At 44.7% G+C, this 22,552-nt stretch overlaps 1 protein-coding gene across 17 annotated transcripts in view; it reads left to right on the top strand.

Moving 5' to 3' along the window:
* The window catches only part of Pdzd2 (PDZ domain containing 2), a 380,258-nt gene that overhangs the window by 319,417 nt on the left and 38,289 nt on the right, over nt 1-22,552 (top strand). For all 17 annotated transcript variants that reach the window (XM_006520163.4, XM_006520165.4, XM_006520167.3 and 14 more), the window contains 8 exons: nt 980-1,094; nt 9,399-9,544; nt 13,173-13,292; nt 13,971-14,085; nt 17,841-17,914; nt 18,029-18,257; nt 18,999-19,116; nt 21,241-21,373. In XM_006520163.4, the coding sequence (XP_006520226.1) occupies nt 980-1,094; nt 9,399-9,544; nt 13,173-13,292; nt 13,971-14,085; nt 17,841-17,914; nt 18,029-18,257; nt 18,999-19,116; nt 21,241-21,373 (1,050 nt within the window). The remainder of the gene's footprint in view (nt 1-979; nt 1,095-9,398; nt 9,545-13,172; nt 13,293-13,970; nt 14,086-17,840; nt 17,915-18,028; nt 18,258-18,998; nt 19,117-21,240; nt 21,374-22,552) is intronic.

Below are 22,552 nucleotides of genomic sequence, written 5' to 3'. Positions count from 1 at the left end.
TTTGAGCTGACTGACACTTCCACAGAACCTGGACAGTTCAGAATCACACGGAACAGCGTGGGTCGACTGAGAGAAATACACTCGAGTAGCACACGTAGCACATAGCATTTCAGCCATCAGTGGGCTACGTTCGCAGAGGCAAGCCCTAGAAGATTACAGCAGCACTGAAAACTTCCAACTTAGTGGCACTGCAGCGTAACGTATGTTGATATTGACCTAAGCCTGTGCCACTAGATGTAAACACCCAGCATATGTCGTTATATGCAGCCCATAGTACCTGACAATAAAGGACCATATTACTCATTTGCATATTTTCTATACTATGCTTTTATCCTCATTTTAGCACATTAATCTCAGATCCACCCACCACTGACTCCCAAAGGCTGGGTTAAAGGCACGCCCCACCACAGCCCAGCTAGAGTTAGCTTCTTCTATTAAAAGATGATTGTAAAGCCTTCTACCTTGTGCTGGTCTCCTGACTGTCCAGAGCGCCCCCCCCCCCCATGATTGGTCTAGATCATCTAAGGATTCCTCACAGATTACTCTTCGGTATTTCCATAATGGCAAAAAATGCCCTAAAACCACATTTCCAGAGCATACATCGTCTGTTGTTGACATAAACCGATGTCTTAGAAACAGGTTTGGCTTTCTGATTTATTTGTGGCAATTTGCACCATACAAAAATCCCTGAGCCATAAACCAGGAGACTGGGACTCTCAATCTAGCCTCACCACTCACTACCCTGGGGTCACCTTGACCAGGTTCTTCCCAGGAGAAATGGAAACAGCCCCGGGGTCCTTTCCCGTCTGAAACCTCCCTGGTGGACCTTGCCAGTTCCTTGTACACGGGTGACCTGAAGGGTGGGACTTTGTTCCTTTTCTCTCATGTGACATTTGTATTGCTGCTGCTCCAGTCTGTCTGAGATAACCACCCATTGGAGGCCTCGCCTCTCCCTTCAGCTCTTTGCTCTGCCTTTTAGATGCTCGGGTCAGAAGAGTCTCAAGACGTAGGCAGCTCTGAGGAATCCAAAGGGAACAACTTGGAAAGCCCCAAACAGGGCAACAGTAAAATGAAACTCAAGAGCCGACTCTCAGGTAAGTGGAAAGCCTTCCTGCTGGTAGAGAAAGAGACAGGCTTGCAGCCTTGGGAACAGGGGAGAGAGGGGAGGCATGGGGAGGGAGGGGATGACCCCATTAACAGTATAAACCGTCAGGGGAGAGAGCAGTGGGTGCTATGCTCAGACTGGCCTTCAGCTTGCTGTGATTCCCAAGCTGGCCTGAATCACAGTCCTCCTGCCTCATCCTCTGCAGAGGGTTAACCTTGCACCTAGGGAGATGAGCCCTTTATCTCCTTAAAACCTCAGGACTGTTTTTCCACTGGCGAGGCAGGCCCTGGAAGAGCAGCTCCGTTAAACCTAGCAGCCCAACAAAGTGCATGTCAGCATTTGTGTATCTGTTGAAACTTCCATTTCCTGAATGTTTGGTTCATTTATCTTGATGAGGTTTCAGGTAACCCTTTCAGAGTCGACTCTCAGGTGCCCCATGCCCCCCAAAAAGTCCTCAGCCAACTAGAACAAATAGCAAAGGGTTTATCTCACATCAAGTTCTCATCTCAGCTAAGCAGGAGAAATAGTGAAAGAGATTGCAGCTTTCAGAACTGATAGAATCCATGATTTACACGCCCTGGGTATTTCCTTAGACTGCCTGGCCTGTGCTCTGGGGGAGACAGCAGATGACCCATAGGACTCTCAGAGGTCCTTGGCACTTCTGTTTTGTTGGATACTTTGTCTCCCTCAAAAACAAAATTTTGCCGGGCAGTGGTGGCGCACACCTTTAATCCCAGCACTTGGGAGGCAGAGGCAGATGGATTTCTGAGTTCAAGGCCAGCCTGGTCTACAAAGTGAGTTCCAGGACAGCCAGGGCTACACGGAGAAACCCTGTCTCGAAAAAACAAAAATAAAATAAAATAAAAAATTTTATGACGGCATTCATACAAAATTACATTCTGGGAACTGGAGAGGTGGCTCAGTGGGTCGAGCACTAAGTTCAGCTCCTTAGTACGCATGTAAAAGCCAGGAGCGACACAGTTCTGTAGCCCTGGCACTGGGCAGAGACAGGGGAATTCCCCAGGGCCTTACTGACTAGCCTGTCTATCTGAAACAGCAAACTCAGAGTTTAGTAAGAGACCTGAACTTAAAACAGAGGTGAAGAGCAAAAGGGAGGACATTTGCCATCAACCTCTGGCCTTTTACTAGACACACACACACACACGGATATACTGTACAGAAACAATGTGTAGATAGCAAACATCTGACAGCATTCATCTCTGGCTGGTTCCATATGCACATGCATATACTGCATGCGTGTGCACGTATACCACCCACAGTAAATTAAATAAATGGTGCAGAATAATTGAGAAACACATCTACTGTCAACCTCTAGCCTCTACACACCTGTGGATGTGCATACTCCCACCCATGTGTGTGCACACATGCATGTAGCACATGTACACTTAAGATATAGACTGAATTCATTGCTGTCTACTCCTTACTTACTATTATGCTCAACTTTCCCTGCATTTAAAAAAAAATGTATTAGGGCTGGCAAGATGGCTCAGCAGGTGAGAGCACTGACTGCTCTTCCGAAGGTCCTGAGTTCAAATCCCAGCAACCACATGGTGGCTCTTAAAGAGATCTGATACAGTGTACTTAGATATAATAACAAATACATCTTTTTAAAAATGTATTAAAGCTTTTTTATGGTCTCCAAATGTGTCAAGGGCTCCTTCCTGGCACAGCACCTACTGGCCTAGTAGTTAGCTTGACTCTGGCTACTCACTCATAAGCATCTGGAAAGGGAGGCAGAACTTAGCTTTGAGCCCTTAGCTGTTGGTAGCCTTGTACCCTAAGTCCATTTTAAACCTCCTTCCCTCAACTTCCATTCCAACAGCTGTCCGAGAGAGTCGCTACCCTGTCTTTGACAGATTGAGTAATGTTCTTATTTTATCATTTACTTATTTATTTTCGTTCTTTCTTATTTATTTCTGCAGACGTGTGTGTATGTCATTTATAAGTAATGAGGTTTTGACTTGTGCACGCTGTGGCACAAGTACGGAGCCAGGGGACAATTTGGGCTTGATTGCGTTCCTTCTACTTTGAACTCAGGTCATCAGGATTGCACAGTGAGTGCTTAAACCACAGAGCTATCTTGCTGCTACCCCCGCTCCCCCAAGTCTTATTTTTAACCCACAGAAAGACACTCAACACAAGGCATTATCTGTTAACGTCCCCCATTCCATTGTTTTCTTCTGCACCCAGATCCCTGGGGAGGAAAGGGGGAGCCAAGAGTACCTGCCCCTGTCACCTGGCCTTCTGTCTTTATTCTCAGAGAAGATAAATAGCATGGGTCCATGAAGTGGAATACCTTAAGGCTCCATTTGCAAAAATGAGTTATTTTGTATCGATCAATGGGAATGATTAGGCGGCATCGTGTTGAAATGAGCAGTAGAGGCTGACTTTTGCCAGAAAGGGCTAGCATCTGGGAGAGAGGCCTGCAGAGACTCTCTGAAGGCTCTCACCTCAGGGCGACAAGCAGCACCCCACCAGGAGCTCTGAGAGAGGCCCCTTTAAACCTGTGTGCAGAAAAGAGGCAGTGGTCAGCTTGCCAGAGTTGATCGACCCTGTATAATCAGTTCCCAGGGAGGCTCTCCAAGTTCTGGAGAGACGCAAGGACCTTTGAAACCTCTGTTGTCACATTCCTTATTTTATAGATGAGGTCCAAGCAGCTAAGGAAATCCCAAAGGTCATTGGGTAGGAGCCAGGAATAGGACCTACGTTCCAGACAGTTCTTCCTACCGACTTCCCGTGTGGAAGGCGTTCTGGATTCAGATGGGGGTGGGGCAAGTGTCTCAGAGACCTTCTAGATGTCTGGTTTTTCAAACCGTGTCCATATTGTCAATTTGGAACCAGGAACACATTTAGCTGATAACCAATGCAGGGTTGGGCCACTGTTTGCCACGAGGGGATCTCGCCTTCTCAAGCGATCCAAGCCTGTGGTAGGGAAACATGGGGTAGGGGAGGAAGCGTGCACAGGTATCAGCCAGAACTGGGTTCAGTTTCCAGCTCCATCCATGAGACAAGGGATGTGGGACCAGTGTCTTCTATGGGCCTCAGCTTCTTCATCTGTGAGGGAGGATCACACTGTGCCCATGTTCTTCCAGGAAATGTGAGTCCTCTATGAGCCCAGCCTTTTGGAAGACTCATGGGAGAATGTGTTTAGCTCTGCTGTTCCAAAGCCTGCCAGCCATGGGCCCTTCCCTCCGAAGCACCCATTGTTTGTATTGTTGAAGCCATTAATATTATGGTCATGATTTTCATGTTCATTCTTAATGTTTCTATCCTCTTTGCCCTCTCAAGAGGGGAAAATGATGTTTGAATGGCTTCAGACAGGAAGGCCTTCGTGAGAACTCTCAGTCTCCTGGGAAGGCAACCCGCACGTACGCTTGGTGGCTGCTTAGACGATGCACATACACATTCAAGCAGCAGAGCAGCCGGAAGTCTCTGGACTGTGTGCCGGTAGATGCATTCAGAAACAGCAGGATAAAGGAAGCCCTGGTAGAAAGAAGCCTGGAGACCAGTCGTCTAGACGTGGAGGAGAAGAGTGGGAGATTTTTCCAGGCAGTCAGGGAGAATGAAAGATATTTTGGGCAACTGTTTTTAATCCTCTCTTATTTGAGAGGCTAATCTTTGACGGTAATAATGATCTGGTCTAGCCAAACTTGGCAAGTGTGCGTAGGGGAAGGACTGCAGGCTGTTGAGGTGGGAGGTGATGGTGGTGTGCACAAAGTTGGGTAAACCCGTGATATTTATATTCTCAGTTCTGGAAATGAGTACAGAGGTGGACAGGTCCTTGGCAGCCAGCGGGATAGAACGCATTCATGCGGTAGGGGGTAGGAAGAGGAGGCTGGCAGCTTAACCTGGAGACATGTTAAAGAAACTCGGAGAACAGGGCTTTCACAGTGCTGTGAACTGCTTCACTCTAAAGACCTTTGCATTATAGGAGTCTGTGTGGTTTGGGGTTTTTTGAGACAGGGTTTCTCTATGTAGCCACGGCTGTCCTGGAGTTCACTCTGTACACGGGACTCTTGAGTTCTGCTTGCCTTTGCCTCCCCAAGTGCTGGGATTAAAGGCATTGTCTTATGGTCTCCCAGGTTATCTGGGTTTGTTTGTTTGTTATATGAGTACTCTGTAGCTGTCTTCAGACACACCAGAAGAGGGCATTGGATGCCCATTACAGATGGTTGTGAGCCACCATGTGGTTGCTGGGAATTGAACTCAGGGCCTCTGGAAGAACCGCTGAGCCATCTCTCTAGCCCAAATTTAAAATAAAAATAAAAAATATATGAATACATGTGTATCTGCCTAGAGAGGTGAGAGAGGTAAGGGCCCTCCTGAAACTGGAGTTGCAGAAAGCTGGGAGCTGCTTAATGCAGGTGCTGGAACCCAGCCTCAGGTCGTCTGCAAGAACAATAATGTGAGTGAGCCATTTTGCCAGCCCTGCCTGGGAGGTTTGGCTTCCATGGGATCCTCTTGGGTCTGCCTTCCAGATCTGGGTGTTTGTTTCATGTTCCTCTTGCATGAGTCACTGCGGATCCACACATCTTAGGGTGTTATCAGCGGGTGCTACCGTCTGTGGGTTCTCTCCTGATGATGACAGGTGCCTCCCGGTCAACTCAGAAGGGATTTTCTTCTAGTAAATCTTTTTTCAGATGAGTAAGCGTGCCAAGAAAGATTAATCTGGCCCATGAATTACTAAGTTATGAATTATTGTTCCAGCCATTTCCATGAGGGCTTTGCCCAGTCTGGCTCCAGAAGGACTCAAGCAACAACATCTTTCATTTCACAGAATGTTTTTTCAAATATGCTAGCCCAGGTTTTTCTCGCTGCCTGCCTCTCCTCTTGCCAGCAGGGACCTCCTTTAACTTCAGGACTTTTGACTTATCCGTGTTAACCTCATAAGTTTGTGATCTTTTTAAATGCAAAGCTTTCCTTGGCTGCAAAGGGGTTTCAGACATTTGAAAAAGCCCACTTTCACACAGTGAATGTTTAGCATTTGAAAAGCTGAGCCTTAAGTGACATCCCTTAACTACATCAGCACCATATCATTGCTCAAAAACTCAGCAGCATGTGACTTTTAAAAGTCTACTGTTATCCTTTCCTTATTCCATGAAAATTTTTAGAGAAATTTCCAGATGGAAATTGGACACTATCAAATGAGTCATTACACAGCTCAGGAGAAATCAATTCACTAAAGAATAAGTATATGGCCAGGCAGTGGTGGCGCACGCCTTTAATCCCAGCACTCGGGAGGCAGAGGCAGGCGGATTTCTGAATTCGAGGTCAGCCTGGTCTACAAAGTGAGTTCCAGGAGAGCCAGGGCTACACAGAGAAACCCTGTCTCAAAAAAAACCAAAGCGGGGGGGGGAGGAATCAGTATATGGAACCGACCAGAGAGATTGATAGCACATACTGCTCTTACAAAAGACCTCATTTCAGTTCCAAGAACCCACATAGGGAGATTTGCATAAGTCCATAATTCCAATAACTCCAGCTCCAAGGGATCTAACACCTCTGTCTCTATAGGCACCTCCACTGGTGAATACCTACACACAGACACACCCAAGTACACACCATTCAAAATAAGTCTTTAAAGAGAGAATTGACATATGTAATATGTCAATTATATATGACATATAAGCAAGCACATAGGTGATATGTTGTATTTAATATAGAAATAGTGATTTTAGCTTTATTTGTATGTAATTGATCTATCATTTCCAATAGTACATAGTCTAACTTAGGTGTTTTTAAATCATTATAGATTTGTGAGCATAGGTCAGTGGTAGAGTGCCTGGGTTGCAAACACCCCATACACATACACAGAGACAGACAAACACACACACATGCATAATACAGGCGCGCGGGCGCGCGCACACACACACATATATACATATATATTGCAAAAGTTTCTTAAATAGGTTACAAAAGCATCAGTTATAAAAATGAAAGTTGATCTGCAGTCATGATTGTAAAATTACATTTTGGTTCACAGTGGGTAGCCATATACAAGTGTGGTCCCATTAATTATATCACATAGTAATATTACGGCCACCCACGATAGTTAGATTTAATTGTCAACTTGACATGATCTGGAATCAGCTGGAGGGATTCTAAATGAGCGATCATCTAGATAAGGTTGGCCTGTGGGCATGCCTGTGAGAGAATTGTGTTATTGAGTATACCTAACTCAGGTAGAATAACCCATCCTGGATGGGTTGGTACAATTTTGTAGGCTGGGTCCTGGACTGGCAGGGAGCGAGCTGAATGCTAACAGGCGTGCATTTGTTGCTCTCTGCTTCCTGACTGTAAATGTGATATGACAGAGCTCCTGCCCTGTGACTTCCCTGCCGTGATGAACCATGAACAAAACAAAGCCATGCCCTCTAAGTTGTCAGGGTGTCTTAATAAGGCAGCCAAATATAGACTATATAATACCTAAAATGTTAGAAACAAAACTATACCTTTTTATTTGTATAAACACACTCTACACGCCTTGAAACATAAGTAACTGTGTCGTACTGTTAGAATTATAGCTTCTTTGTGTTATATACTATGAGACAAGATAAGGCACGGATATGGAGAAAATATTTATAATTCATAGATCCCACAGAGGATTCATAACCTCACATACTAAAATAAAAAGAACGTCCTAGGATTCAGAAAGATTTAATTCAAGAATGGACAGGAAAACTAAACAGGTACTTTACCAAAGGGAGTAGCGGGTGGCCATGTGTGCCCAAGTGTGACCTCATCCGTTGTCAGTGGAATGAAAACTGGAAGCCATGGTGTGATCCTAGCATCCTCTACCATCAGCCACAATCCTGGCCTCCTAGAGAGTGGGACGATGCGGGGAAGACAGTTTATCCTGCAGTCACAGTGCTGCAGAAGGAAGAGATGCCAGGAGCCAGCACCTCCACAATGGCATGTCATCGGGCTATCTCACACTCACAGGAGGCATGTGTGAGAATACAGTAGCTGTAGTCTTTTTTTAAAAGATTTATTTATTTATTATATGAAAGTACACTGTAGCTGTCTTCAGACACTCCAGAAGAGGGCATCAGATTTCATTATGGATGGTTGTGAGCCACCATGTGGTTGCTGGGATTTGAACTCGGGACCTTCGGAAGAGCAGTCGGCGCTCTTAACCACTGAGCCATCTCGCCAGCCCCTGGTAGCTGTAGTCTTGATCAGCAAGCTACAGCCCGCAGAAGACAAAACCAAAACCGTGTACAGCACACACGGTGTGGTGAGTCTCACAAATTAAATGTGTTAAGGGCAGGCAAGCTGGCACAGCAAATAAACGTTTCTACCCCTGATCCTAATGACCAGAGTTCCATTCCCAGGACCCACATAGTGGGAGGAGCAAACCGACCCCTCCATGGTGTCCTCTGACCTACACACCATGGCACATGTGCCCCCACAAGCATACACACACAAAATAGAGATATATATGTTAAGAACAAGGAGCTCCATACAGAAAAAGTACATATCCATTCATATAGAGTTCAAAAATAGGTAGAGTTGGTGAGTGGTGTTTCAAGTAACGATCATGTTACTCATTGGGTGAGGAGCGTTTAGTAAATGAACAGAGGGGGCTTCTGAGGCTGTAGTGAGTGATTTTTGATCTCTGTGTTAGAGGTCATGTGGAATTCACTCAGGTACTTTTATGCACATTTAAGTTATACTTACTAAACATTAATAAAAAAGGGTTATTTAGAAAGTCATTACTAAGCCAGGCATTAGTATTTTAGGTTATTTCAGCACTCAGAGGTTGGTGTCACAAGACACAAGAGAATTAAGAGAATTCCAGGCCAGCTCGGCTGCATAGCAAGGACCTGTGTCAACTGTACCTCTCAAAAACAAAACAAAACAAAACAAAACCACTATTATAATTGTATACGGAATAAAAGCACCCATCTGTCAGTGAAGCCATGCAAATATAAAATGATGTCCAGCCATTACTACAAGACCACATGCCCCTGCCCCCCTCCCCAGTTTATTGCTGTCCCCAGCACCCTGCATCTGATTTAATGCATACATTGCTCCTTCAGCTACCTTGTCACTTCAGAAACTCCCAGGTTCTTCGTAGCTCAGCATCATCATCTTTGAACACAACAAGGTTATGCAGAACCTGGTGATAGGACTGGAAAAACTTGACCCTTGGTACGTTTTCAGGCCTTCTAAACCCATCAGTGATTATGAATATGGTCTTTAGGCCCATCCGTTCTCTTAACTCTTCTCGTCCCTTATCAACCCATGCTCCCACCATGTTCTGTTGTAGGAGGTGTCCACCGCCTAGAGTCTGTTGAAGAATATAATGAACTGATGGTACGAAATGGGGACCCCCGGATCAGAATGCTGGAGGTCTCCCGAGATGGCCGCAAGCACTCTCTTCCCCAGCTGCTGGATTCTACTGGGACATCACAGGTTAATCCTGGGGTGGTGGGACATCACAGGTTAATCCAGGGGTGGTGGGACATCACAGGTTAATCCTGGGGTGGTGGGACATCACAGGTTAATTCTGGGGTGGTGGGACATCACAGGTTAATCCTGGGGGTGGTGGGACATCACAGGTTAATCCTGGGGTGGTGGGACATCACAGGTTAATCCTGGGGTGATGGGGCCTCTGCTTCACTCATAGCCACCATTGCTTGGTTAGAGATGAAAGTACAGATTTCAAATCCCTGTGTCTCCATGATTGTATGTGTGTGTGTGTGTGTGGGGGGGGAATCGTGTGTGTGAAAGTGTATGCACACATTTTATTTCTTTTCAAAGACCCCTATAAGCCCCTGTTCAGAAGAGCTGACTGCTGATAAGGGCCATTCGTATTTAGTCCTGGAGAGAGTAAGAGCCAGAGCACAGAGAGAATGTGTGTGGTATCTACCCAGAAAGATGACAAAGAAGCCAGCTCGATAGTTGAAGAAAGTAGGGAAATAATCTCTCAATAGATCTCCGTCCGTAACTTTTCATGCTGTGTGTTTTGGAACCAAGAATTACTCTCCACTGCCAGGAGACAATGGCGTCTCATGGTCTGTGGCAAACCAGCATTGCTTATTTGCTAGGAGCGTCCTGTGTGGGTCATTGTGAGCATGTGTGCCTATGCCATGCCTGGGGTCCTACCTGCTCTCCAGTGATGACACAAACAGCCAGGATCAGGGGCACCATGGAGGACTAAAGGAAGAGATTAGCATTACAGAGCCTGTTCCTGTCAGGAACTCTGGCTCTGCAACTCTGAATAGCGGTTCCTCCTCCTCCGTTATCTCGTCCCTGGACCACAGGGAACTCAGCAGCAGGCAACAACCAACTTGGACATAACCAACTTGGACATAAGCTCAGTGTACTGGCTGGTTTTGTGTCAACTTGACACAGCTGGGGTTATCACAGAGAAAGGATCTTCAGTTGAGGAAATGCCTCCACAAGACCCAGCTGTAAGGCATTTTCTCAATTAGTGATCAAGGGGGAAAGGCCCCTTGTGGATGGTGTCATCTCTGGGCTGGTAGTCTTGGTTCTATAAGAGAGCAGGCTGAGCAAACCAGGGGAGGCAAGCCAGTAAAGAACATCCCTCCATGGCCTCTGCATCAGCTCCTGCTCCCTGACCTGCTTGAGTTCCAGTCCTGACTTCCTTGGTGATGAACAGCAGTATGGAGGTGTAAGCTGAATAAACTCTTTCCTCCCCAACTTGCTTCTTGGGCATGCAGGAATAGAAACCCTGACTAAGACAGTCAGCTTCCAGGGAAACTTAGGGTTCCTTGAGTCCTGGTGCCGTGACCCATATGAGGGCTCACTGGCGTTCTCAAGGCCTAGCAGAAAAACAGGGCTGGAAGAGGAGGCTAGCAGCAGAGGTAGCCCTAAGAGTCACACTCTGGGACTCATAGGAGCAGATCTAAGGGTATTGGACCTTACTTTTAATGTGTTATGACTGCTCTGAAGGTGAAACAGCTGAAGTTCAAAATGGCTAAATCTTTTACTCAAGGTTATATAGTCAGAATCTGAGAAAAAAAGGTTATAGTCCCTAATATCAAGATCAAGTATTTGTGGGGTTTGTCCTTGTTTTTGTCTGTTGCACTTTACGGTGTGTGTGGGGGGGGGGGAGTGGGGGTTCAAAGTAGGTGCTGATCAGGTTATTTTGTGTCAGATTCACTCCAAGGCAGATTGAGGTAAGGGAATCACTTGGAAAGCATCAGGCTAAAGATGTGAGTAGGGTCTATCAGAACTCACCTGGACCAGCAACAGGAGGAGACAACCAGGTCTGTGTCCTCCTCAGAATAACCCATCGGGACTCAGAGGAATGGGGAAGGCCAGGAAGTGGTTGTAGAACCTCACTGTCTGGCTGCTTTAGGGTGAGAGAGAAACCAGGGTTTTCTTTCTTCGTGTCCGAGGCCCTCGCACGCACGTGGCAACTTCTCTTCTGTCTCCTGAGGAAACTTGCCCATATTTATATCCAGACACACTGATGTCCGCCTTAGAGATCAGAAAGCTCATGCTGGGGTGAAAAGTCTTAGCAGAGAATTTTCCCATCTTCAAATTGTCCTTTCTCTTCTCTTCAGACCTTTTTCTTCTCACCCAGGTGGGACTTCTCCTACCGGTCTTTTTTTTTCCTCCTCCACTAAAAGTGCTGCCCAGTGTCGAGCTATCCAATAAAACTTTGTGTGTAGGCATACGGGGTTATGTCAGCATCATCCAAGATGGCAGCTCTAACTCAGCTTGTGAATGCAGCTGAGGAGCGCACTCTAATTTTAATGAGCCTTATTCCAAACATAGAGCCACTGGTGGCCAGCGGGTAGTGAATTAGATAGCTCAGGTCTATGAGGTGTAGAAGAACCCTTTAAACTCTTAAACGGCCACATGAAGCACTTGAGCCTTTGGCTTCCCAGAGAGAGGTGGGATGAAGCAGGGCTGGAGATTGGTGATCAGAGAAAGGGTTCCCCAAGGGGGTCATATGTGCACCCTTGTGTTTGAGGGTTGGCAAACCACAGGCTGTGTCTGGCGCTCTCCACGGTGGTTTCAGTAAATGGGTAGTAACTCTGCCAAGCCCACATCATTTATTTCAAGAGACCAAGTCTGGGCGGTCCATGTTACTGGCAGCTCTTCCGTCAAACTGCACAGTATAACTTCGAAGCTGCCAAGGGATGCAGAACACCCCCGGCAGGAGAGGATGTCTCATTCCTGCATATGAATGAAGCGGACACAATCTGGGATAAGAACTATTTTGTGATGGTTCTTTTCTCATATTAAATATGAAATGGGTATGGTTTTTTTTTCCACTTGTGCTATGATCGCGGCACCACAGAAGACATTTATTATTCTAAGAGAGTCAGGGAATTGGAGGCATGCTTTAGCTGTCGTCAGTCTGTTGATTATGCTGTCGGGATGCCTTCTGCTGATACACGCGTGAATGTCGTGGGCGAGGGCATGAAAGGGGCATTGGGGTCGGAGCCACTGGCAAGAAGGGGAAAGTGTGGCTTATGGGAAAGTATTTGATTTTTCCAAATATGAGGGATTAGGGCTGAAACGGTTGCAGACTCTCAGCAGGGTATTTTATGTGGAAAAACAGTTGTCTGGGTTTGTGGTTTGCAGTTTATAAGAAACATGGGCTTGCTGGTTTGGGGGGGTTTTGTTGTTCTGTTTTGTTTTTGTTTTTTGAATGAGTGAATTAAGCTTAAAATGTTGAGATGCTTTTAAAACATGATTTGGAACCTGGAGTCCCTGGGAAAGAGCTTCAAACACAGACCAGCCCCAGGGTGGTCACCTTTGTTCTCCTGACTCCGTTCCAGGAGGACCTGTCACATATGGTTAAGGACAGAGTGACACAGGTGCTTGGGGTTGCTAAGCAGCTCTCTGTGACGGGGCAGGTATGGCATGCAAGGCACAGCAGTGGGAGACTCTGCTCCATGTAGTATTTAGAGTAAATGTTCTCTTAAGCCAGTGGGCCACAGATGGACCGGTGGGAAACTGCTCCCATGAAAGGCAGCTGAGGTTTTCAAAGTCTCTTCGTATGCCAGAGCCCACAGCGGGGTAAATGAGAATATCTGGTCTTGCTTGTGCTGGCTTTCAGGAATACCACATTGTGAAGAAGTCTACCCGTTCTCTGAGCACCACCCACGTGGAATCGCCGTGGAGGCTCATTCGGCCATCCGTTATTTCCATCATTGGACTATACAAAGAGAAAGGCAAGGTGGGTGATTTCCTAAAGGCTCTTTTGCCCTCCACGAGAGTGGCAGCATATTCCTGAAGCAGTCAGTCTTCGTTTTTTGGTTTGTTTTGGTTTTTACATTTAAAAAAGGAACGTGGAAAGGGATAATATATACCAGAGTGGAAGAAATGATCCCCCAATCTTTTTGCTTTTGTTCCCAAGTCTTTTCACCCTTTGAGAGAATTATACCACCCTTAGAGAGTGGTCCCACTATCACTTTTGAGTAACAGTCACGGCTTTGCCATTATACAAATGCACAGATAAGTGGTATTATGTAAATAATGAAATACCCACTTTGACGTCATACAAAGTGGAAACATTGAAACAGATATGGCACCTGCAAGGAGTGAATTAGTTTGGAGAGCCATTCCTTCCTTCAGTAGGAAACTGTGACTCTTGGAGTAAAAGACTGTCAAATGTTAGAAATGTGCATTCTAGATCCCTCCCTAAATATGACATGGGCCTAGCACACTACATCTAGATCTGAGGAGAGACACAGGGAAGGGTAAGTTGAACTTTAAACTAGTCACCTACCTAAACTCCAACCTGAGGAGAAAAGATACCTCAGTCAGATACTCCAATGGGAAGGGTTTTTGTAGTTAATTCTACAGTGCCAGCCTGGACTCAACTACTTTGAACTGTCGTCTGCTTTGAATGCAGGGCCTTGGCTTTAGCATTGCTGGAGGGCGAGACTGTGTTCGTGGCCAGATGGGGATTTTTGTCAAGACCATTTTCCCAAACGGATCAGCTGCAGAGGACGGCAGGCTCAAAGAAGGTAGGCAAGAGTCTCTTGGTGTGATCTGTAGTGACAGCCTGAGTTCCTTGAGAGTCTGTCCCCTTCCAAGATGTGACGGCACGGCAGCTAAGGTCATGGGGCCCTAGCTCTTCCCTGAATCCAGCACTGAATCATGATCTTGGGCAGACCACATGACCCAAGCTTCACTTTCCTGGGGTGCTTGGAACAAACTTGGAATGTTAATGCCTACCTTGAAGCAATTTTTTGTGGAGATTAAAAGAGATCATGTATGGGAAGTAGCTTGCTATTTCTGTTGCTGACTGAGGGTTGAAGTAACAATTTTGGTATTTTGGTTGCTTTTAAAAACACAGAAATCTTTTAAGAATATGTTTTCATTTTAATCCCAGGTACGGGATGTGGGGCTGCTTCAGACTGGCCACAGCTGCTGACTATGATTTGTCTCATGCTCTGGCAGAGGTGTGATTTTGCTGGCAACAGATAGTTTCTGCCATTGTGTGATGTTTGCTGTTCTGGAACTTTTGAGAGAGTATATAAATGCTAGGGCTGCTGTTGGCTCACAGTAGTTAAGTAGTCGTACATACAGAAGAAACAAGAAGAACTTAGATAATTCTGCCTGTGTAGACTAAACTTGCCCCTAGGAATTTGTTGTCCCTAACCAACTGGAAGCAGTCTAATGATAACGGTACCCCACTTCCCTTTTTCTCTCCTATCTAGTGTTGTGGGGAGGGTAAAAGAGTGGAAAGGAGGTAGAGAAGGGCAGAAGAAAGAAGAAGCCACAAAGTAGCCAAAGTCCAACTACAGAAGGTGTTTACCCTTACCACCCTCTCCTTGCTCAGCTCCTCTGCCTTAAAACGTCCGGAGAATTTGACAGTCCAGTCTCACTACGAGTCTGATGGGAGCACCGAGCACTGTAGCAGCTATTTCATGTCTTGCTCTTAATTGAATGCCTTCCCATTCTCCAAAGTGCTCACCATGTTATCAGACAGAGACACAACAGACAAGTGACTTGGAATGCAGAGTAAAGTAACCCTGCGATTTTAAGTTAGACCTTTCGAAAGTTTTCAAATGTTTAACTACACCTTGTCTTTTATGGTACTTTAAGCATTGACAAAGCATGTCTGTGTACTTAAGTTGTTTCATTAACAGCATTATAGGCCCATTGAGTAGAGATTTTGGAGTGATCCTTTTATAGATGAGCAAACTAGCTCTCGAAAATGTTCAGCAACTAGAAATCTGCTCCTCTCTGTGCGTAGCCCTGGGTGGCCTCCAACTCCCTATGTAGACCAGGCTGGCCTCTAACTTAGAAAGATCTGCCAGCTTTTGCCTTTGTGCATGCTGGGATTAATTGTATGTATGCATTGCCACGCCCAGACGTTTTAGTTTTTTATAGTAAAGAAATTCTTCTCACTGTGAGTGTTTACATATCTTACAAAATATTGATCTGGATTCTAGGAGTTTATTTTCATGACTCAAAATTGTCAGTAAATACTGACAATTATGAAAAAATTTATGTGAACATAACTTTACATAGCACTAATAAAGGCATGAATCCTGTTTTTTTCTCTTTTTTTGTTCCTCCCTTTTAATATACTTTGTTTTTCTTACTTTGGTGTGCATGTCCATATACAGATGGGTCACAGTGCATGTGGAGGTCAGAAAACAAAGTAGAGGAGTCAGTTCCTCATTCCCAGATGTGTGTCCCAAGACTCAAACTCATGTCATTAGGCTTGGCAGCAAGCTCTCTTAACCATGGAGCCATCACACTGGCCCAGCATGTGTCTTTCATGAGGTGACTATGTCAGGATATTTCTAGTGACCTTTACAAACGATACAACTGTCCAGTCGCGTTGGCTCAAGGCTTAGTGTCCACTGGGTTATATGGGTTTACTTCCCTTTCTAAAACTGGACTCTAAAAAGTGTCCTGGTTTTAGGCGGAGCCTCTTTGTAACAGTGTGACCCGACCAGGCAGAATACTTCTTGGGCAAATTATTTATCTCTATCTCTCTGAGGAAAAGTTAACCCGCAGGTGCTGTTGGTGTCTGGTTTCAGAGCAGTGTAGAGACCCAGCAGAGCAATCTTAGAATGGATGGGCCATGTGTTCACTTGATTGAAATTCATCCTGTGAGGTTGGTAGAACAAAGCAAAATAGAGGCAGAGAAATCAATCACTATGAAAGGTGATTCTCCTAAATACTATTTTTTCATATGTGTTCATTTATGGGAAACATAAGTCGCTGGACTGGATTTCCAGCCTGTTGAGCAATATGCCTTAAAAGTGCTCCTATAAATTATAAGCTCGTGAATGGTCACTTCAGGGCTTCCGTCCTTGAAGATACAACTTGCAGCCATAATTGAATCAGTGATGATGGTGGGTGGTTTTTAAAGGGAGATCACATCACTCACAGTAGGGCTGGTGCAGTTGCATTAAAGGTGAATGCATGGGGCATTGCCACATTTCTGCACTCATCTGGAGGGTTCCAGAATGCACAGCATGCTCCTGGATTGGCTGTCTGGAGTGCACACATGCAGTTTCCTGCTGATTTGCACTGTCTTGTTGTATGGAGTTTCTCCCCCACCCTGTACTGCCAGGCAGTCTCCCCCCACCCCCCAGACATCTTTTGATTTTTGTTGACCAGTTATTCCAAAACACAGCCCATGTCACAGAGTACAAATGAGAAGCGAGCTCCCAGAAGGCAACAGAATGTCCACATCCTCTGACATTCCCAGAAGACACTATAGCAGCATAGAAAATGACCAGATCGGATCTTCCCCTGGGTTGGAGATGAGAAGCTAGTGAGCTCGTTAGAGAGATGCAAGTGAGCTCTGCACACACACTCCTCACAACTTAGCTTGCCCCTGCACTGCTCTGACATCAACCTATAGTGATCTCTAAGGCCGAAGCCTGTAGTCTTGCCAGCCTAAAGATGGAGCCCAGGATGTGCCCCAATAAGACCAGACATCCAGACTATTTCTGGAGGTGGGGCTGTCAGTTCTCAGTTGTTTCTCAGAAAGATCCTCTCTCTCTACTTTTGAAACCCTATTCCGTGGCGTGTTGATTCTCTGGACTTGCATAGCTTGTCTTTCCAGGGGAACGGCTTCCCAAGTGTGTCTATGTCGGTATTTCCTTACGATTCTCAACAAGACTACTTAAAACCTGAAACCCTGTTTGCAGTTAAATCTCTGAGCAGAAGGTATTTCTTGTCAAAAATACCAATGGTTAATAATCAGGTCTTCCAATTTTCCACAGTTGTTTTTAGTGATGGTAGTGGTTGGTTAGTTGATATTTTATACTTGTTTTCTATTTGAGTATGTTTCTATTCTTAGATGATTTGGGATTTTGGGTAGTTTTGGTTTTGGTGATGGTGGTGGGTTTTGGTTAGTTGGTCATCATTTTGGTTTTTGGTGGTGTTTTAGTTCAATCTTATTTTGTAGCCCAGGCTGGCTTTGAATTCACTTTGTTATCCCAGCAAGCTCTGATCCTCCTGACCCAGCCTGTCAAAAGCTGAGATGCAGGTGTGCCCTACCAAAGCCAGCCCCACGGTTGTTTTTTATCAAATATTGATTATAGAATTATTGCTGAAGAATATGGGTTTTTTTTTCAATTTGTATTTATTAACTTATTTAGGGAACATTCCAAGGGGCTAAGTCACTTTAAATGGGTCCAAATCATAAAGCTTATATTTTGGCAGTGGCAGTCCAGGGACTGTAGAGTGTGCACGCCAGGAAGAGTCTGGTAAATCAAAGCTTAACATACTTCTCGTGTTTGGCCACCAGGAGATGAAATCCTAGATGTGAATGGAATACCAATAAAGGGTTTGACGTTTCAAGAGGCTATTCACACCTTCAAGGTAACATGTTCCTGCGGATCTCACTAAGTCTCGCTCTCATCCCCTTTGGGGTCCCACCTCCTCACTGTAGGAGCCATCTGACCGTGCCCACCTACCCACCTACTTGTTTTGCAGCAAATCCGAAGCGGGCTGTTCGTCCTCACGGTGCGGACTAAGCTGCTCAGCCCCAGCCTCACACCCTGCTCCACACCCACACACATGAGCAGATCTAGCTCCCCGAGCTTCAACAGCAGTGGGGGAGCCCCGGCAGGAGGAGGCCAAGATGAAGGGGGTTCTGCATCCCTTGGTCGGAAGGCTCCTGGGCCCAAAGACAGAATTGTCATGGAAGTCACGCTCAACAAAGGTAATGCTGACTCTTCCTCACTCCCTTTGCTTTCTCCTGGATAACAGGCTGAGTTGTTTGTGTGTGTGTGTGTGTGTGTGTGTGTGTGTGTGTGTGTGTGTTTAATCAGTCCTTTGGAACCACCCGCTGTCAGCGACAGATGCTGTTCTCAAAGTGGCTAGGGTAGTCAAAAGGAGAGAGATGTTTAATCATTTCTTTTTTACAGAAGTGAGGGGAAGTTACCAGTAACAGAGTCTTTAAAGCTCTCCCGGGATAATTCACTGTGCACCAGAGACTCGTATTAAAAGGAGTAGCTCAAGTCTAGCATTCATAAAATTGTAAAGATTTAAAGAAGATAGTCAAGAGTAAGTTAACGCCAGTAACTTGAAATCAGGAATTCTCAGCAAATCCTGCTGCTTTTTCACTTCTCTCTCCTTTCCCCTCTAGGACTTACTGTAGAAAGATGATCAATAATTATAAATAACCAAGAAATTAGTTGAGGGCTAAAAGGCTTTATATTCAGGATAAAAAAAAAATAGTCATTCTCCAGCTATTCCCAGAGACAGATTTGAGGAAGCTCCTTAGAACAAACAGAGAGTAGAACATTGCATAACATAAAAAGTGGGATTTACATTCGGCATCTGGACCAAACTGAACACTTATTGGTCTGAATATCTATTAGCACTGCTTAAATAGCCTGCATGTTTTCTGGTTACTGTGTGATGGTTGCTCTTTGTTGTCTTTGTGCTGTACTTCTCACAGAGCCAAGAGTTGGGTTGGGCATCGGTGCCTGCTGCTTAGCCTTGGAAAACAGCCCTCCAGGTATATACATTCACAGCCTTGCCCCTGGATCTGTGGCCAAGATGGAGAGCAACCTGAGGTTAGTCACATCCCTGGCATTAGAAAATCCTGGTGTAGTCTTGAAGTTAATATCTGCTTACACAAACACAGACAGAGAGACATAGAAAAACATACAGCCTAGGCTGGCTTTGAATACACACACACACACACACACACACACACACATGACCAAGCATGACCTTAAAGGTCTGGTACCCCTCCCTTTAATTCCCTAATGCTAGGATTGTAGTTATGCACCAGTATGTCCATCTGCCCTACTTAATCTTTTCCTGTAGAATTCTACATCTTTGACTTTCTTTGTAATCATATAGAAGACTGACATAAATAGCATTTCCAAAGATGAAAAGTTCAGATGAATCAAATTTGTTTGAATTACAGGACTTTGATGCTTCTCATTTTTAACTTGGCACAATCTAGAGTCACCTGGAAGTCTGTCTCAGTGAAGGATTGTCTAGACCAGGTTGGCCTGTGGCCATGTCTTCAGAGGATTATTTTACCTTACTTTAATTGTGGTGGGAAATCTGCCCACTGTGGGTGCCACCATTCTCTAGAAATGGATTCTGAATTGAAGAAGAGTGGAAATAGCAAATCAAGTACATGCTTTCAACTATAAATCTGACCAGAGCCTTCAAGCTCCTGTTGCCTTGACTTCCCCAGAGTAACAGAATATAACCTGGGATTATGAGCTACACACATCCTTTCTCATGCATTGTTTATGCCATGGTATTTTATCACAGCAACAGAAAGCAAAATTAAAACAGCTTTCCTATCTACTTTGTTGTATTTGGACTCAGAAGTTCAGAAATTTGATGACATAGAAGAACTCTATACAGATTATCTTTGGTTATTTCAATATACTTACTTTTTATTCATTTATGTAAACTTCATCCTATAAGCTGGAACTGCTTATACGGGTTCAGTGGCTAGATGCAAAAGAGCCCAGAAACCATGAGCGTGTGGGAGATCTTATTAGGTTTTGTGCTTTTATAATTGCTTTCACTGTCATTTGAGTGACTGTGACTAAAGTCACTGTCTCTTGTCAAGGTCACGGACCATCAGATTTCTTGATGCAGATAGTTGAGTTGTATCCTTAGCATTCCAAGTATACAAGAATTCTTAATATTCTCTTCTACAGTAATTGCAGTGGTTTGTGCCCCCCCCCAAATCTCACAAAAATGTGCACATTACACAAAGCACTTTGTACAAACAGTGTCACCTTTCTCCCCATAAGCGTCTGAGTCCTTTGGAACTTGAAGAATTGTCAAAACAGCATTCATTGAGGTTGCCATCTTGGAGGCTGTGTTAATAGATTATATTACATTTTTCGTTCATCATCAGAGTCAATTTCCATATGAAAAAACTCAGCAAATCATCCAAAGTACATTAAAGAAAATATACTTTTAGAACCCAAGGAAAAAATATCCTCTAATGACATCCCAAGTTGATGTTTCTTTCTTGAATGGTTCCATATGCCTGGGGCCAGCCAAATGAACATTCCTCAAAACCCATGTAAAGGGTCTTTGTTCTTCCCTGCCAGGCGTTCTCCCGATAATTTCAAGTCAAAAGAGGCAACTTGTCCTAAATTTCTCATTCGTTCAAATTTGAAATATTTGTACAAATTCTTAGGTAACCTTGGAGCGCCAGATATTTCCTCCTTTGACTGTTACAGTAATCATTTCAAGATGGTAGGAAGAAAGAAGAAACTGGTACTGGTCAAGAGGTTAGCATGTGCTAATTAAGTCACACAGACCTTAGATAACTCAGGTGTGCCAGAATAGAGTGGCCTCTGTGGGCCTCCTATTTGAAAGGAATGCTTAAATGCATCTGAAGTGTTATTCTGTAGCCTCCTTTGTATAGGATCTCACATACAGTAGGTGCTCAATAAGTGCTACCTTTCCTTGTTATCTTTTTATCAGTTTTACTTACATTTACTATTTTGATAATGACCTCAGTCAATTTAAAATGTGACATTTGTATGAGTATATTGCATCTTTTATGGGTGTTACAAAGATGAAAGAATGTCATTTGCTTCTTTGAAGTACACAGAAAAGATTTCATATTCTAAACCCTTTCCTGAAAGAAAGCTGTTTTAGCTTTTTAAAGTCTGACTGTTGCCACCATGTGTTATTATGTCTCTCTCTAGCCGGGGAGACCAAATCCTGGAAGTAAATTCTGTGAACGTGCGCCATGCAGCTTTAAGTAAAGTGCATGCCATCTTAAGTAAATGCCCCCCAGGACCCGTTCGCCTGGTCATCGGCCGACACCCTAATCCAAAGGTAAGGTTTTCACCCTGCTTTGAATATGGGACAGTGGTTTGGCTGCTTATTCGGCCAAAGTCGGCATTCATATGTGAGCCCATCCACTTCAGTGAGAGAGTTCACTTGGTCAGGACTCGGTATCAGCCTGTGAGTGAAGCACATGGGAAACAAATCTTGGATCTGAACTTCTTCATGGTCTAAAAAGAATTATTGAAAAGTGTTGTCAAGGTTATTTGATGCATTTAAAATCTGATCTCATGGAAAGTAGGACCCCAAGTAACCGCCATGGCTGTTTGACTGCTGGTTAGATACTTAATACCTACATCAAGAAAAGCTGATCATGCCAAACTAGCTAACCTCTGTAGCCTGTTGCACTTTGAGATAAGAAGTCTTCGGGATGTCGCACCTGGAAGAGGGTTCAATGACTGAAATGACTGTTGTGGAAGTGTAAGAGTCAGAGTTCGAATCTCCAGAACCCATGATCAGCTTGATGTGATAGTTCACATCTGTAATCCCAGAAAGCCTATGGGGAGATCGGAGGCAGAGACGTGAGAATCTCTGGAAGCTTGTGGACCAGCAAACTGTGTAGGAACAGGGAGCAAGTAACCTTGCCTCAAGGTAGAAGGGGAGGAGAGATACCCCAAGCTGCCCTCTGGCTCCCACACATGTATTCACACTTACACACTTGCACACATACAGAGTACACACATACACACGCTAAAAAGAAAAGGAAAAAAAAATCTTTTGAGCCAGTCTTTTGTTTTGCCCATATGATGGAAACTCTGTCCTTTTTAAATTCAACGCTAATTAATTTTTAAAGTGAATCAAGAGAATTTTAAACTTTATTCAGGTAAGAAGTAAAAAGATGTGTCGGGAGAGATGGCCGAGCAGTTAAGTGTACTTGCTGTTCTTGCAAAGGGTCAGAGTTCAGTTCCCAGCACCCACATGGTGGCTTAGAACTACTGATCTCAAATATGGGGTGGGGGGATCTGATGCCCTGTTCTGGCTTTTGAGGGCACGAGGCACATAAATGGTGCACGTGCACACGTGTAGGCAAGCACTCATACACATTAAATAAAAATATGTAAATCTTTTTTGTATGTAAATGAAAAAGATAAAAATATGTAGTTTAGTGGCAGAGTCATTGCCTGATGTGCTCAAGGCCCCGGGTTTAATCTCTTAACACCACAAAGGTAA

This window comes from Mus musculus, chromosome 15 (assembly GCF_000001635.26).
Source record: "Mus musculus strain C57BL/6J chromosome 15, GRCm38.p6 C57BL/6J".
NCBI classification, from domain to species: Eukaryota; Metazoa; Chordata; class Mammalia; order Rodentia; family Muridae; genus Mus; species Mus musculus.
The sequence above is the reverse complement of the archived record's forward strand: the minus strand, read 5'-3'. Positions and strand labels throughout refer to the sequence as shown.